This window comes from Gorilla gorilla, chromosome 1, assembly GCF_029281585.2.
Source record: "Gorilla gorilla gorilla isolate KB3781 chromosome 1, NHGRI_mGorGor1-v2.1_pri, whole genome shotgun sequence".
Taxonomy (NCBI): domain Eukaryota; kingdom Metazoa; phylum Chordata; class Mammalia; order Primates; family Hominidae; genus Gorilla; species Gorilla gorilla.
In genome coordinates, this window is record NC_073224.2 from 198,367,807 (window position 1) to 198,384,360 (window position 16,554).

A 16,554-nucleotide genomic window follows, 5' to 3' on the forward strand; every position below is an offset into this window, starting at 1 on the left:
AGGAAGTGTTAATTTGGATTCGGCAATTATTTATTTATAGTGCTCCTAAAACCTGCGAACTTTTTCTTGGAATATTCTGTTTGGTTCACTGGCATGTTTCCTTCCAGAATTGCACCAATCTGGTACATTAGTATAACCACATGGTCTATGGCTTAAGGCCTTTATACAACTACACCTCTCTCTGGTCTCTGCTTGCATACTTCCAGCAAGAGGAACTCACCATCTCATGATGCAGTCCAATTCATCTTTGGACAGTGCTCTAAGAAGGTTCTTTACTGTACTGAGCTGACATTTGTCAGCTTGCAGCTTCCATTCTCTGTTAGTAGTTCTGAAAAAGTCCTTAGGTCTATCTTAGCATTTTGAAGCTCTTCCAAACCATCTTCATGCAGGTCTAGGACACCCCATGATGTTTTTGTTTGGTCATAGATCTTTTCTTCCACGTATAAACCCCGGAGAAACCCCAGCTTGTTAAGAGTCCACTTTGTAGCCACATTCTTTCCTTTTTCCTCCTTGGGAATCATTTTGACAACAACACAGCACTGTCACAAAGTGATTAAGAACAAGGACTCAGGTACCAAGTTGCCCAGGTTTGAATCCCACTACCTTACCTACTGGCTATGTGACCTTGGGCCAATAACTTCACCTCTCTGAGCCTTAGTTTCATCCTCTGTAAAATAGGGATAATAATAACACTTAGCTCATAGGACTGTGGACATAATTAAATGAGTTAAGACATGCAGAGTGTGCTTAGAACAGTGTATGCCACACTGGCACTCCGTAAGTATTTTTAGCTATACTTATTCATATTGTTGTCATCAAAAGCTAAAATGGATCCCTGGTCCCTGCTCAGTTCCAACACTGTGTTTCCTGGGAAAGTGGTACACTGCCACCCAAACCAGCCTCCTCCAGTGTGGCCCAGATATCACGGCAGGCTGTGAGGGAGAAGTAGTCTGTTTGCCTGTGGGAGGCACCTTGGTCATTACATGGACAGTCTAGATCTCAGGGCGGGGTGCAGTGGAAATGGTAGGCTCTGGAAACCCAAGGGTATTGCAGAAAACTAGCTGCCTTCTGCCAAAGCAGCAGTCCAGATTCTTGCTCGGTTTCCACTCCCCTCCTCCAAATCTGAAGATGATATTTGGTGGTCACTGAGTCACAGAAGTTGCCCTGGAATTGATCTTCAAGACGGTCTAAATCCCCTCGACTCTGAGGCCCAGAGAGGTGAAGTCATCCACCAAATGGCAGCCCAGTGTGCCGTGGCCTATCTGGTGCTGGAACTCAGATTCCCCAATTCCCAGCCAGTCACCTTTCTACCTAGCCCCATGCTGTCCTTGTGGGGGCAGGTGTGGTGGCTGGCAAAGGGGACTGCCGTTCTTAGATTGCCCCAGCATCAGGAAATGTGGTTGCTTCATTCACTGGATGGAAACAGCATGGTTTTTCATGACCTTAATGACAGTGGCATGAAGTAGGAGGAAATTCTCACTCCCAGCCCCCGCCCTAAGCACAGCATTTCTGCTCCCTAGGCAAAAGTGCACCCACCCCTGACAACACTGCAGCGTTTACAGGACGTGTTCTTGGGATAGTGGAAGATGTCCAGGAAGCACAAAGCCAATGCCAGCTCTCCCCTTAAGCCAGCTCTCATCACTGAGGTGTGGCTCTGTAAAGAGCGTGGGTCTTGCAGGACTAACAGCCCAGAGCCTGCACAGCCTCTCTGTGCCTGTCTCTATGGTGGAATTGGGGACGTCCTGCTGGTCAGGGTCCTCAGCCCAGCTCCTGGCCTTTGGTACTAGCTCAGGAGGGCCAAGATCCTGGAAGCAAGAGACCTGTGCTCTGCTCCCAGCTCTGCCCTTAACTCGCTGGGTGACCTTAGCTTTCTGATCTATAAACAAGAACTGGACCAGTTTATCTCCAAAGGCAGAGTGAAGCCTTTGTTCATGTGTTCAACATTATTTAAGCATCTTCTCTGAGACAGGCCCTGTATGGGGTTCTGGGGTGCCCAAGGAGACCAAGATGAGGACCTGTCCCCAGGAGTTCCCAGACTAGTGTAAAAGACAGAGAACAAACACAGGTCTTATGGGAGGTTAACCTGAAAGAGATAGGGTTCCAGCTGTAACACCAACTAATGGCATGGCCTTGGATAAGGGAATTCTCTCTGGGGATCAGTTTCCTTAATTCTGTAAAGTGGAGCTAATAGCACCTCTTCATGGGGGAGTGTGAAGATTGCATATGTGTACTTGTGCAGTACCGTGTAAGGCATGATTATTAGCATTGCATTCGTGGCTGAGGATGCACTTTTAACCAGCAATGATTTTGTCATTCCTGCGGTGGGCCAGGTTCACCTCCCTTCGCTGGTTTCCCCGGAAGGCCAGAAAGATCTAGCTAGAGTGGAGAAGGAAGAAGAGAGGAGAGGGGAGCCGGAGGAGGATGCTCCTGCCTCCCAGAGAGGGGAGCCGGCGAGGATCAAAATCTTCGAAGGAGGGTAAGACTCATGTTTGGTTTTCATCGTCTGCTTCCGTGCAATAAGAGCTGGCGCCCATCGGTGTTAACGGGCAGCAGTGGCTCAGTTGGCAAGGGCTCTGCCCACAGGTGCCCTGTGGTCCCAGCGATGCCTTTCAGCAGACATCACCTTCCTGGGACTCTCAGGCCCCTCTGTTTAAGAATGCCGTGGGGCTTCTTGGTGGTGATGGGTGATGCTGGGTATTTGTTGAGGATCTGGAGGGGTCTGGGTCTTTCTCCAGCCCCTCATTTTCTCAGATCCTGGCCAGGTTTCTAGTTCCTGCATTGGAGTTGCCATCCCAGTATCCCAGCAAATGTCCAGACTTCTGTCTCTCTTGACATGTATTCTCCAAAAGTCATCTCTGTACTGCCCAATGGCCATCTTGGCATGTCTGGTTTCCCATGGGGCACTTGGGCTCAGCCGACTAGGCTGTTTGCAGGGCTGACTGCACACTGTATGCACCAGGTGTTTCCACTGGTCCCTATCCTGACTGGCTGGGGCCCAGGGCTCAATGGTTGGTGAATATTTTGAATCTCATTCATAGTTATTCACCTTTGATGCTTAACTTTGGGAAACGAATGGTCTAAACGTTTCAGAGCTCACAGCTTCGGGGACTGTTTGGGCTCTGGAAGTGTGCCGTGTTTCAGACGTGCTTTGTGGAAGTTTTGTGCCAGCTGTGTTTTGTGTGGCCACATGTTTGCTTCCTGGGATTTGGGTGTCTGTGAGCAGGTCCCATGGCGTTCTGTCTCAGGGTCCTGTGTCTGTGTCCCTGGTGTGATCAGGGTGGCCTGGTCCTGCACAGCCCTGAAGGACAACAACATAGAGGAAAATGCGCTTCCTGTGCAGGACGGTCCCCATGAGCCGGGGCCAACATGGCTGTCACTGGGGACCTCTGATCCTCTAGCACCTGCAAGCGCCTAACTCACAGGGTCAGCGTGGGAGGCACGGGAGTCCTCCATAAGGTTGGGGGACAACAGAGACTGCTACCCTCCCCAGGGCCACCAGTTGGCATCTTCTGGTGGCACTGACCAGCAGGGGCTCTCAGGAGAGAGGGTGCTTGGAAATGTGGGCAGCAGGGTAGTCAATGATGGGAAGGGGGCCAGGGGTAGCAAGTGCCCCTGAAACCTATTGCCTAAAATACCAATAGCAGCTGCGTTGAAAAAACACTGAACCAAAGGTCTTTGAAAATGCCAACCCTCTTTCCGTGTGGGGAGGGACGCGGGTCCTCCTGCTGTTTGGTTAGAGCGCCCTCGTGTGTCTCTGTGTTCCCATGCCACTGTATCCCTTAGAGGCCACACAGAGGCAGGATTGATGAAGCGCCTGCTCACAGCGACTGGCCCTCTTCCTTCTTGCTTCAGAGGTTCTCTGTGGGCTCTGAGGGCTGCTGAGTGTTTCCTGGTGTCCCAGGAGCTTGCCCCAGCAGCAGTCTGTGTGTGCCTGAGGAGGTTCGCATCTTCCCTGAGAGGCAGGTGCTCTGAGACCTCAGGAAGCCTGAGCCTCCAGAAAGGCAGCTGGCAGGAGCCACTCCCTGCCCAGCTGCCTGCTGGATGTCTCTACCTACATGGTCTGCAATGGCTGAAGGAGGGGGAAGATCACCCACAAGTCCTCTTCTCCTCTTCCTCCAGCTGGTATGGGTCCTACTCCCTCTCCACCTCCTTCCAGGTCTTCACTTAGTCCCACCTGCTCTGCTTCAGAATCCTCTCGGTTGAGTTCTGTCATCTCTGCCCCACTTACCTCTGTTCTGCCTGAGACTAGCCCCCCAGCTCTCCCGCCCTCAGTTTCCTTATCTGTAAAAGGGGGAGAATAACATTTGTAAAAGGGGGAAAATAACGTGGGATTTTCAGAGGACCTTGTGAGACCCCATATGAAGGCTATAATTCATAGCTGCTCAAAAAATGGACATTGGTGCATTTTACTACCAGTATATCCATTTCATCAATCTCTCTCCGGGACAGTCCCATCTGTTCTGTCAGCTATGGAAGGTATCCTCTCCGTTTCAACTTGTCACATGCAATTTGAGCACGTATGGAACTGATTATAGTGTGAGATCCTTTCCTCCCCCAGCCTGGCTATCTCAAGCTGGGACCGTGCCTCCCACTCTCACTTCTGGTGATTCTTCTACATTCGTGGTTCTCTCGGGGCTGGCATCACCCCGCAGAGTGTTTGGAAATGGTGAAGGAGGGGGAGGGCATTTTGGTTGCCACATAACCTAGGACACTTCCGGCATTTCAGGGACGAGGCCAGAGATGCTGACCTTCCATTCCACCAGCCTTACAACCTCTTGTTCCCCCAAATTGCCAAGGGTGCCCACACCCAGAATCACTGGGCACACTCCTCTGCAATCCCACAGTTTTGCCTTAGACTCAGTTCTTCCTTTTATTTTTTTCTTTCTTTTTTAATACAACAAACATATGTATTTCACTCCTGTACACATTTGAGAAGGATCTGCTATGGAACTCTGTTCCTTAGATCCAGGCCAGTAGAGGCTGAGAGAGGAAGAAGAAAACAATGGTTCCACCCAGAAGCTTCTGCTCACATTTAAATGGCCAAAGCAAGTCACATGGCCTCACCTAGCTCCATGGGAGCAGAGAAGTGCATTCCTACCGTGTGCTTGGGAGAACCTGAAATATTTGGTAGATATAGTGCTCATGACTATTCAAATTGGTTTAACATACATCTGTGACTTGTTATGTTTACTCAACAGTGTTTTTGACATGCATCCATGTTGATACATGTAGACCTAGTTCATCATGAATCAGTAAGCCAGACACAAAAGAGTAGATGCTATATGAGTCTTTTAATCTCTAATTAAACTTGCCTTAATTTCTTTCTTGACCTCCATTTCAGTGACTGATCAATTTATTAATTCATCAGGGAGGAGGATCTGTTTAATCAGTGCCTTTTGGGTGCTCTGTGCCAGAAAATGCAGTGGCCCATGGGGGTTAACTGTCATCCTGCCCTTAAGGTGCTTGGGGACTACACCAAGGTGGCAACACAAGACCCACTGCTAAGGTGAGGATGGCCAGAGCTGAGAAGCTCACAGCAAGGGAAGGATGCCTGGGGGATGGAATAGCTAGAGAGGGCTTCCCAGAATGGGTGGGGCCAGGCCCAGAAGGGTGGGCGAGACCCAGACAAGTGGAGAGGAAGGGTACGCTGCCCAGCAGTCTACCTGCTACAGGTGTGATGGCAGCTCCCGTACCTGATCAGTGAGACTCACTTCCTCTTGCCTTGAGCATTCTCCCTTGGTAGTGTCACCCATCTCCTTAGCCCCAAGCCTCATCTCTGTGCCGACATTGCTACATCTGGGTCTCTAGCCAGGACCTCACCCCTGAACTGCAGTCACTGGTTTTGATGCCTCCTGAGCATTTTTGCCTGGGAAATACACAACACCTCACACTTAGCGTGTGCAAACCAAGCCGTCCACTTCCCACCAACAGCATCTCCTTCCACATCCAGATCTCAGATGACACACCCAGCCCTTCACACTCAGAACCTTAACATTGTCTTGGACGCCTTCTCCCCCTTTCCAGTTAGACCCCAATCCTGGTGTCTGCATGAAGTAGTCAGTGACTCAGTGTGGTCTCTTTACTCCCTCTGCCACTGCTCTGGCCACCCTATCTCTAGAACTCCAATGTTGGTGCCACTGAGCATCACTAAACATGATTCTGCCTGTGTCATGCTTTTCTCCAGAGCCGTCTGTGGCTGCCTCACCTACAGGATCCAGTTTAAACTCAGCCTGTGAGTGCTGGCCTCAGAATCTGACCTGCTCCTGTCGCCCTTCACCTTTTGCTGCCTGCTGGGCCCTGCCATTGCCAAATCCTACCCAGCCTTCAAAAGCCAATACTCAGTCCTGCTCCTCTAACGAGCCTCCCAAATCCCTCCACACTCTGTAGTTCTTTGTGTTACTTCTGTCATAACCCTGGTGCTAAGATCCATTTCTGTCTCCTCCCAAGTCCCTTCTTGACTTGGGTCCTGGGGTAATGCTTTGCACACACAATGCATCAGTCTCTGTTCATTGCACTAGTTTCCTGGCACATGGCCCCCTCTGCATTCCCCATCACTTCCACACCTGAACAAAGCCTGCATTTTCCAGGCAGCCCCTGGGAGTGCCCATCAGGGATGTGATGGCTCTCTCACCCAGCACCTGTGCATTTGCCTTGGTTGTTTAGAATGGCTTTTTGTTAAGCAGTGTTGTTTTCACACATGCAAAGTTATGTTGTTCCTTGAGAGTAATGACTATATTGTCTTAACTCAAGTTCACTTGTTGCAAGGAAAGCTGGGAATTCAGCCCAATGGGCTTACACGGAAGAGGAAGAGACTGGAATTGATAGGAACCACCTGGCTGACCAAGCCCAGTTGGGTGGCGTGTTACTGGGGCTTAGGTCCGAAGGGGATGATAAGTTCAGATGGTGAGATCCCAGGAGTCCATGCCAGACCCTGCGTGCTGCAGGACTCAGCTGCTGCACCTCCTATGGGAGGGCATTGGCTCCCATCCCACCTCACCTACCCCAGTACCTCACTCCAGCCATTGCCACTCTCGTGGGCCAGGAGAGTGCTCCTTAAGCATACCCAGACTTAAGGTTTCCACCTTAAAAACACTTTGGCTGAAGGGCCATATTGCCAGATTTCTCTGTTTCCTTTAAAGAAAAACTCCAGAAGAAGGTGACTGTGTTGCTCACCTCCGTATCTTTCCTCCTGGCTTCTCTCAGACCTATTCAAGGTGGGCCTTTGGGCTCCTCACACCTCAGAAGCTGCTCTTATCCAAGTCAATGATGACCCTCACCTTGCAGAAGTCAGTAGTCAGTTCTTACTTCTATTCTTTCCTGAGCCATCGACAGCATTTGACACAGTCAATCCTTCGCTCGTCCATGCAGGACTTTGTCCTCTTGGTTTCCTGGACACTGCCTGTATTAGTCTGTTTTCACACTGCTATAAAGAACTGCCCAAGACTGGGTAATTTATAAAGAAAAGAGGTTTAATTGACTCATTCACATGGCTGGGGAGACCTCAGGAAACTTACAATCATGGTGGAAGGTGAAGGGGAAGCAAGGCACCTTCTTTGCAAGGTGGCAGGAAGGAAAAATGCATGCAGGAGGAACTACCAAACGCTTATGAAACCGTCAGGTCTCATGAGAACTCACGCACTGTCACCAGAATGGCGTAGGGGAAACTGCCCCCGTGATTCAATTCCTCCACCTGGTCTCTCCCTTGACACATGGAGATTATAGGGATTACAATTCCAATGAGATTTTGGGTGGGGACACAGACAAACCCTATCACCTTCTTTCTTGATCCTCCTCTTCCTTGACTGGTTACACTTTCTCACCATCTTCAGTGAGTCTCATCATCGCCTGATCTCTGAACATTAGGGCTCCACATGGCCCAGCCCCAGGCTCCGTGCTCTTCCTCTAAACTCAGTCCCAACATGATCTATACACCATCTACAGGTTGATGACACTCATATCCCTATCTCCAAGGACTTCTCCTCTGAACTCCGGGTCATGCATCCAACTTCGTATCTGGCAGGCGGTCCACCTGAACATCAGTGAACCCACCCTTTGTCCACAGCACAGCGCATACTGCAGAACTGTGACTCAGGCCTCTTTGACATTCCTTGAAGAAATTATTTTAAAAGTTTATTTAATTCATTATTGTTCCAGTTGAAGGGGTTACATTTTTAACGAATGTACTTTTCTATCTCATCTATTTCTATAGCTGAATTAATTTTTATCCAAGTCTTAAGAGTTCATGCAGTGTACACAGCACATGTTTTTGTGACAGTGCATTTGTACATTTTGAAGTGTGTGTGTGTGTGCCTGTGTATGTGCACACATACCTGTGTGTTTCATGAAATAGTAGCTTGGAGAGAATAGTGTTAGTTTTAAAAAACCTAAAGATTATTTTCTTTTCTAATAGCTTTTTTACAAATCCATTTCTTCTTGGACTTTGAAACCCAGAAGTGTAGCATAATTTTCAGCCTAATCATCTGCTGTGCCTAGTCCCATTTTGCTGTGAACTCCAGATTTAGAATTATGTCTTTGGGAATATGTGTTACCTCTGTGTATTTATTGGGGAACAAATTGATTAAACTATGAATTAAATAAGTGGTAATAAGTTGGAGCCTTTTGGATAGGTGTGTAAAAAATAAAGTCAGTAAACCACTCTAAGAACCTAAACAGTAGCAAAACCACATACCACAGGAGGGTTGGTGGCGTGGAGGCTGGGAAATGTATAACATAGGTAGACAAACTGTGCCCATTACCCACACTTGCTTTATATCTCTTTAAAGTCTTTTAAGTGGTCAAAGATGGGTAGATTAGTCAGTTCTTGCATTGCTATAAAGAAATACTGAAGACTGGGAAATTTATAAAGAAAAGAGGTTTAATTGGCTCATGGTTCTGCAGGCTATACAGGAAGCATGCTCCTGGCATCTGCTCGGCTTCTTGGGAGGCCTCAGGAAACTTTCAATCATGGCAGGAGGTGAAGGGGAAGCAGGTGCGTCTTACATGGCTGGAGCAGGAGCAAGAGCGGGAGGGATGTGTCACACAAGTTTTAAACAACCAGATCTCAGAACTCACTATAGTGACGACAGCATGAAGAGGGGATGGTGTTAAACCATAAGACACTGCCCCCGTGATCCAGTCACCTCCCACCAGGCCCCATCTCCATTACTGGGGATTACAATTTGACATGAGATTTGGGCAGGGACACAGATCCAAACCATATCAGTGGGAAAAGGCATCTTCTGAAGGAGAGCGGCAAAGTCACTCATTCAGTTAAGCAAGATGGACATTCTGCATAGGCAGTTTCATTTTTCTAGATGCTTGGACCGAAAGCCACTCTGTCTCACATCATTAGCAAATCCTGGCAGCTTGGCCCTGAAACCGTATCTAGAATCTGCCCATTTTTCCCCACCTCTGGGTCAAGCTACTGGTAGCTCACACCTGGGTGATCACAGTGTCCTACAGTCACCTGCTCCCACCTTCCCCACTGGTCCGTTCTCAGCCCAACAAGAGTGATCCTGTTAAGGTCCACACATCCTGCTGCTCCTACGCCGTGTCCCCCGAAGCCCTCACGGGCCTGCATGTGCCGGCTCCAGCTCCTCCCTGACCTCTGCCTATGGCTCTCGCCCTGCTCCCTGGGCTTTGGCCAAGCTCTGCTCTTTGTAAGACAAGCTTCTGCCCCAGGGCCTTTGCACTTGCTGTGCTCTCTGCCTGGAGCTCTTTTTCCAGAGACTCTCATGGCCCCCTCACTTCTCTCCATCACCCTTCAGTGAAGCCTTCCCACACTACCCACGATGAATTTGCACACTCCGTGGCACTTCTTATCCTCTTCCTTTCCTGCTTTATTTTTCTCCAGGTATTTACTAGTGTGCTTCTGTTTCCTCCACCAGACTGTAAGCTCTGTGAGAGGGCAGGAACTATGTTTTGTTCATTGCTGTGTCCCCAGTGCTGAGAATAGTGCCTGGCATATGGGCAGTGCTGGGGAATATCTATTAAATGAAGGAATCTTCCTCCAATGTGCTCAGGATTGACTGAGACCTTGGGTGAGAGGGCAGGTCCCTGAACTCTGCAGCTCTTAGAATCTGGGAACAGAATTGAGACTCTGGGTCTCAGGAGGGATCAAGGACACAATGAAGCCGAAACCAGGCCAGTGAGAACCCATCCATCAGCCTGAAGGCAGGCTTGGTCTGGGGAAGGTGAAGTCGGATGGCCTCTGTTATGGGGCAGGCTCTGGGGTTGGGAGCCAAGGACTCTTCCTTGCAGACCATTCTGCTCTGCAGGTGTTCAAGGTAAAAATGAAATACATAATGCCAGAAAGGGCTGGCTCATGGGCCACTAGCTCCCAGGCCAGGGCCTTCTCTGAGCAGAGCCCTTTGTGTTCTAGAAGCCGAGAAAATGGGTCCTACGTTCTCAGCTCTGGGTGAGGGGCTGCTCTTCTTCTGGGGTGGGTCTAGGCTATCAGGGCCCTGCCTTATCCCTGAGGCCCGGCACCTTGCTCTCTCTTTAATTCTCAGGCTTCTCCCCAGAAATGTAGATGTGCAGCTCTGAGCATGGCCCAATGGGCTGGGGAGTGAAGTGTCCAGCCCCCATCACATGAGCCCACGCTGGGCTATTTCCTCTTTTTCTTTATACCTCCAAAGCCTGTTGCCCCCTCTCTCCTGGGGAATATAACCCAGACTTTGGGAAGGAGTAGTGGTTGTCAGGGCAGCACGAAGAGCAGGATCCTGAAAGCCCAGGTGAGACATCAATGGTTTAGACCAGGAACATGGCAGTGAAGATGGAAAGAGGAGCTATAGGACTTCTGATGACTATGGAGGCTGAGAGAGAAGCTCCCACTTGAGACTGACTACCGTATTTCTTGTAGTAACCACTGAGTAGATGGTGGTGCCCTTTATGGGGTGAGAGGGGATGGAGGAGGGAAGTGAAAAATAGGTCTGGGGACAGGGAGATCAAAACTTGTTGGACATGTGACTTTTGAGATGCCAGGCCAAGTGGAGATGTTCAGGGAGACATTTGGCAATTGGATAGATGAGCCTGGCCCTCAGAGGAGAGGCCTGAGGTTGAATACACTCTTCAGAGTTGTCAGTGTGTAGATGCAATTTAGTGCTATGGGCCAAGATGGGCCATCTTGGGGGAGATGGAGAAGAAAGAAAAGAAAAAGGCATCCAGGACTGATCCCAGGATACCAGCATTTCTAGGGCAGACAGACACACTGCTGCAGAAGAGATTGAGGAGGAATCGCCAGAGAAGCAGGAAGAGACCCAGCCAAGTGTGAATCCTGGAAGCCAAGAGAAGAGAATGTTCAAGGAGGAAGGAGGCTCAGCCCGGTGAGGACAGGCATGTGGCACGTGCCCATTCAACAGGGCCCTGTGCAGGTGACAGGTGACTGATGGGAGCTGTTTCCATAGTGATGCAACCCTGATGGTATGGGCCAAAATGAGGAGTGGAGGTGCCTGTGTAAGCGTTGTCCTAAGAGGCTGGCTGTGAAGGAAAGCGGCACAAATCAGGGAGGCGGTGCCTGGAGGGAGTGTGAGCTGGAGCAGGCAGGTGTTTGAACTGGGAAGTCCTCATGTGTGTTTGCTGCAAGGAATGCCTTCTAGCAAGGGGCAGGTGATGATGCCAAGGAGAGAAGGGGCAGGGGGCAGGAGCAAAGCCCTGGGGACCTGCAGGGGCATTGATGAGAAGAAGACACTTCCCTGGTCATGATAGGAGGAAGAGAGGATGCTGGTTTGGGGGTGGGCAGTGGGGAGGATTCTCTCAGCCCCATTCCAGGCCTCTTTTCACTATTCCAGGCCACCTATGGGCTTGAGGTCTTCACCCACCATGCATTTGTGAATGACTATTTTGAAACCAGAGTGGAAAATTTCTGTACCCAGGAAATCACTTAGACTCTTGGAAAAGTTGTTCCTCCATAAAGATGATCCTTCAATAAAAATCTCCTGTGTTGGTCTAGTTAGGGTGACTGTGCTGGCCTTCTGGATTTCCTCTGAGGACTCAAAGGACTTCCCAGGGAACACTCACTCCAGTCATCAGAGACAACTGATGATGTGCTGTGAAACCCAAGTCATGGATGGTTAAAAAAAAAATGTGAAAAGCGAAGTGGAAAGAAAAAAGACATATTGATCATTGGGCAGACTGAGTGTCTGAGTATGCTGGACCCAGAGCCTTCCAGAGCTCTGAGCCCTGTCAGGGAAGATCTCTTTGCCTCGTATTAAAATTTAAAAGGAGACTTTTTTTTCAAGCGGGTACAGCCTTAGGTTCTTGGGTAGGGGGTTCTCAGGCAGCCCCTGGTAGTCCCCTGAGAGCTACAATGAGGATGTAGCATCCCCTGGTCCTGGACATTGTCTGCCTGTATCCTGGCCTCTGTTTCTGTCCTGGGGAATCAGGCTGGGCTCCCAGGAGGAAGCTGGCTTCTCTCTGTCTCTCTCCTGTGGGAAAAGCAGCCTCTTAGAGAACAGAGGCATATGTGCTCGCTTGCCCTCTGTGTGTGTGTGTGTGTGTGTGTGTGTGTGTGTGTGTCTTTCAGTTTTTGTCAAAATTACACATGTCTGGAGTAAAGAGTCAAATATTTCCATAGATTTTGTTGTGGGAAACAGCAGTACTCTTTCTCTTTGCCCCACATTTTCTCTCTGCCCAACCCCCACCCACCCGCCGGTCACCACTCCCAGAAGCAGTACCTTTCATCTCTTTTAGCGGATTGTCTTGGTTTGCCATATCTCTACATAATGTGCTTGCGTTGCCCATGACTTGGCTTCTCAGCTTCAGCATTATCTGCAGGCTCCGAAGCCTTTGCCGTTCGCATTCCACCTCCCGCCACCTCCCTATCCTCTCATTAGTGTTGTATCATAAATAATTCACAGCCAAGCCATAAAGTGAACCATGATTACTTTCCTTTCCTGTTTTCACTGTGTATAATCATTGTATGTATGTGTGCTTAATTGCACTTTGTTTTCTATACATTTGTTACTAATTCAACCCCAGATTCACGCCTCACCCAAATTTCCCCTCAAGACATTGGAGATGTTCAGCAGCGCCTGACGCTCTGTGCATCCCGTCTTGCTGAGGCAGGGGCTCCGCTGAGTTGTCTGGTGGCTCCTGACTGCCCCGGGGCTCCCCTCTCCATGGTGGTGCACTCTCATCCAGCGAGCTCCCTCCACCCACTCCCGGAGGTCCTCTCTGCCTCCTGCATTGGGTCTTCTCTTTCCAGAACCTTGGGTCTTCCTTTTCCTTGGTTTTCATCCTCATCTTACAGAGACCATCCTTCAGTGTGGTCTTCTTCAGAGAAGATGCATGAGAGGGAAATACTTTGATCCTTCACATATCTGAAAATGCTGGAAATGTCTTTATTCTATTTTGCAGTCGATTGAAATCTATCATAGAATTCTGGGGTGGAAATCATTTTCCTTCAGTATTGTGAACACATTGCTCCATTGCCATCTAGCTTTCTGGGTTGCTCTTAAAAGCTCCAAGCCAATTCTCAGTCCTGTTGCCTTCTTTAGGGTCCTGTCTTAGGATCTTCTCTACAACCCTAGAACATGACATCTCACAGTGATGGGTCTTGGTGTGGGTCAGTTTTCTCACTCAGTGGCTCTTTCAGTCTGGTGACCCTGGGACTTCTGCTTTAAGAAAATGTATTGAGTTCTTTGATTATTTCCTCTCCTCTGTTTTTTTTTCTTCTCTCTCTCTGGAACTGCTGTTATTCAGGCCTTGGCCCTCCTATCTGTTTTCTCTGATTTTCATACCCTCTGTCACATTTTCCATTGCTTTGTCTTTTTGCTGGATTCTCTGAGTACGTCCCTCCATTTTGTCTCCATCCATTCTATTGAGTTTTTGATTGTTGTTGTTGTTGTTTGAGATGGAGTCTTGCTCTGTTGCCAAGCTGGAGTGCAGTGGCATGATCTCGGCTCACTGCAGCCTCCACCTCCTAGATGCAAGCAATTCTCCTGCCTCAGCCTCCCGAGTAGCTGGGACTACAGGCGCCCGCCACCATGCCCTGCTAATTTTTTGTATTTTGAGTAGAGACACGGTTTCACCATGTTAGCTAGGCTGGTTTCGATCTCCAGACCTCATGATCTGCCCTCTTCAGCCTCCCAAGGTGGAGTTTTTGATTTCTACTGTCACATTTTCAGTTTTCAAGAATATTTTTTTCTTGAATGTTCCTTTAATGGCATCCTGTTCTTGTTTGATAGACTCTACTATCTTATCTCTCTAAGGCTATTAATGTTAGTTGTTATTAATGTTACTTGGTTTTTTTGGCTTTGTTCTTGTTCTGTTTTTAGGTTTTTTTCCTGCGTGGTTTCTGTTTCTCTCAAGTGCCCCTTTATTGTGTGTTTATTTGGTCTCGTTTCTCAGACATCTGATAGCCTTTAGTGTCTTCTCATGTTTAAGAGTGGAGGGGCTCAAAGATGATTGGAAGTGATGAGTGAGGCTCTCTGACGGCGAGTTCCCCATAGCTGACTGCCGGGGCTGTTTCGTCGGGGAGTCTTCAACGGTGGTGCCTTTCTTCTTGAGCAGAATCAATCCCTATGAAGACTCAGTCTCCCTCTTGGTTAAAGGGTCTGCTTCCCATGTTCTGGAAGCCGCAGGAAAAAGTCAGCGAGGAGGGGAAGAAGGAGGGGTCTCTGCAGCCAGTCTGTATGCATTCACTTCCTCCCCACTATTTTTTTTTAATTTTTATCTATTTCATTTTTTTGAGATGGAGTCTCTCTATCACCCAGGCTGGAGTGCAGTGGCATGATCACAGCTCACTGCCACCTCCGCCTCCTGGGTTCAAGCAATTCTCCTGCCTCAGCCTCCTGAGTAGCTGGGATTACAGGTGCCTGCCACCATGCCCAGCTAATTTCTGTATTTTTAGTAGAGATGGGATTTCGCCATGTTGGCCAGGCTGGTCTCAAACTCCTGACTTCAAGTGATCCGCTCACTTCAGCCTCCTGAAGTGCTGGGATTACAAGCATAAGCCACTGCACCCGACCCCCACTATTTCTTTATGGCACCCCTGCCATGCCCTCAGTGTGCCTGACATCCCCCCTCAAAAGGGCTCAGTTTCAACTTGTGCAGAGAAGAAACCTCCAGGCTTTCTCTGGGGTGGGTGGGGGGAGAGTCTCCTGAGCTGCTGGAGTTGAGGCGGGGATGGGAGTCTGACAGCTTCTAACAAGACTTTCCACCAATCGTCCTTACCTTGGTTCCCTCCACCCCAACCTGCAGAGGCTTTAAGGGATCCTGGGATGTAAATCAGATTGGTTCCCAGATTTCCCTTCTGCAGGCTTGGGATTCTGTCTCTTCCAGTCATTCATCTCTTTCCAGCTTCCAAAAGTTTACTGTTAGTCTCCTATCCCATTCCCCTCTTCCTTGTGGGTTTATTATACCAAAAATAAATAAATAAATAAATAAGAAAGAAGGAAGGAAGGAAGGAAGGAAGGAGAAAGAGAGGAAGGAAGGAAGGGAAGGAAAGGGAGAAGAAAAGGAAGAAAGTTTTTCCCACTATCTTTAATTAAAGACTGCCTGTAAGGTGGTATTCAAATATTTTTTAGCCATGCAGCCCATTCTTCCAAAGAACTCTTCAAGAAAGGTCACCCTCTCAGCCCCACCCCCAGAACCCAGGAGCCTATTGGCACCTCCCTGAACTTCTAGGACTTGGAGGCGCAGGTGGGAACCTGACAGTGTTGTAGAAAGTCTTTGGGCTTTGAACTGATGAAGAGTCAAATTCTAGCCTCACTTCCAGTAATTACTGGCCAGTTCCTTTGCTCTTTGAACCTTAGTTTCTTCATCTAAATAGAGATAATGACACCCGTTTCCAGGGTCCTGTTGAGAACTAATAGTAAGATAACATGGGCTTGTTTATCCCAGGTCCAGCATACAGAAAGTATACAAGTGTTCAGCAAAGGGAGTCTTCCTTCCTCCTTCATAGTTCTTTCCTTCCTTCCCTCTTCTTTCTTCCTTGCCTCCACTAGCGTGATTCTGATTTTCTTCAGGCTAAGGTGGTCTTTCTGCCCAAGGAGGAGAGAGATGCTGTCTTTGTGTGTCTTTGGTGGCCATGTGTGGACAGCACATCATAGAAGAGAGAAAAGTCTGCACCAACTCTGTAAATGCATTGACGCATGCACAGTAACAATGAAAACTAAAATGCAAAGTGAATATGGGTCAGGCATGGTGGCTCACACCTGTAATCCCAGCACTTTGGGAGATCATGGCAGGTGGATCCCAGCACTTTGGGAGACCATGGCAGGTGGATCGCCAGGAGTTTGAGACCAGCCTGGGCAATGTGGTAAAACCTTGTCTCTACAAAAAAAAAAAAAAAAATTAGCTGGGCATGTTAGTGTGTGCCTATAGTCCCAGCTACTCAGGAGGCTGAGGCAGGAGAATTGCTTGAGCCCAGGAGGTCAAGGTTGCAGTAAGCCATGATCGCATCACTGCACTCCAGCCTGGGTGACAGTGATACCCTGTCTCAAAAAAAAAAAAAAAAGAGTGACATATGGATTGTTGGACAGATGGAGTGTCTGAGAATGGGGTTGAGTGTGGGTCCACCTGAATTTTCTTAGCTGCAAATCACAAGAACAT

The 16,554-nt window shown here is 48.8% G+C and overlaps 1 protein-coding gene across 5 annotated transcripts in view; it reads left to right on the forward strand.

Moving 5' to 3' along the window:
• HIVEP3 (HIVEP zinc finger 3) overlaps positions 1-16,554 on the forward strand; it is a 528,576-nt gene that overhangs the window by 457,184 nt on the left and 54,838 nt on the right. For all 5 annotated transcript variants that reach the window (XM_055392917.2, XM_055392949.2, XM_055392929.2 and 2 more), the window contains one exon: positions 2,331-2,476. In XM_055392917.2, the coding sequence (XP_055248892.1) occupies positions 2,331-2,476 (146 nt within the window). The remainder of the gene's footprint in view (positions 1-2,330; positions 2,477-16,554) is intronic.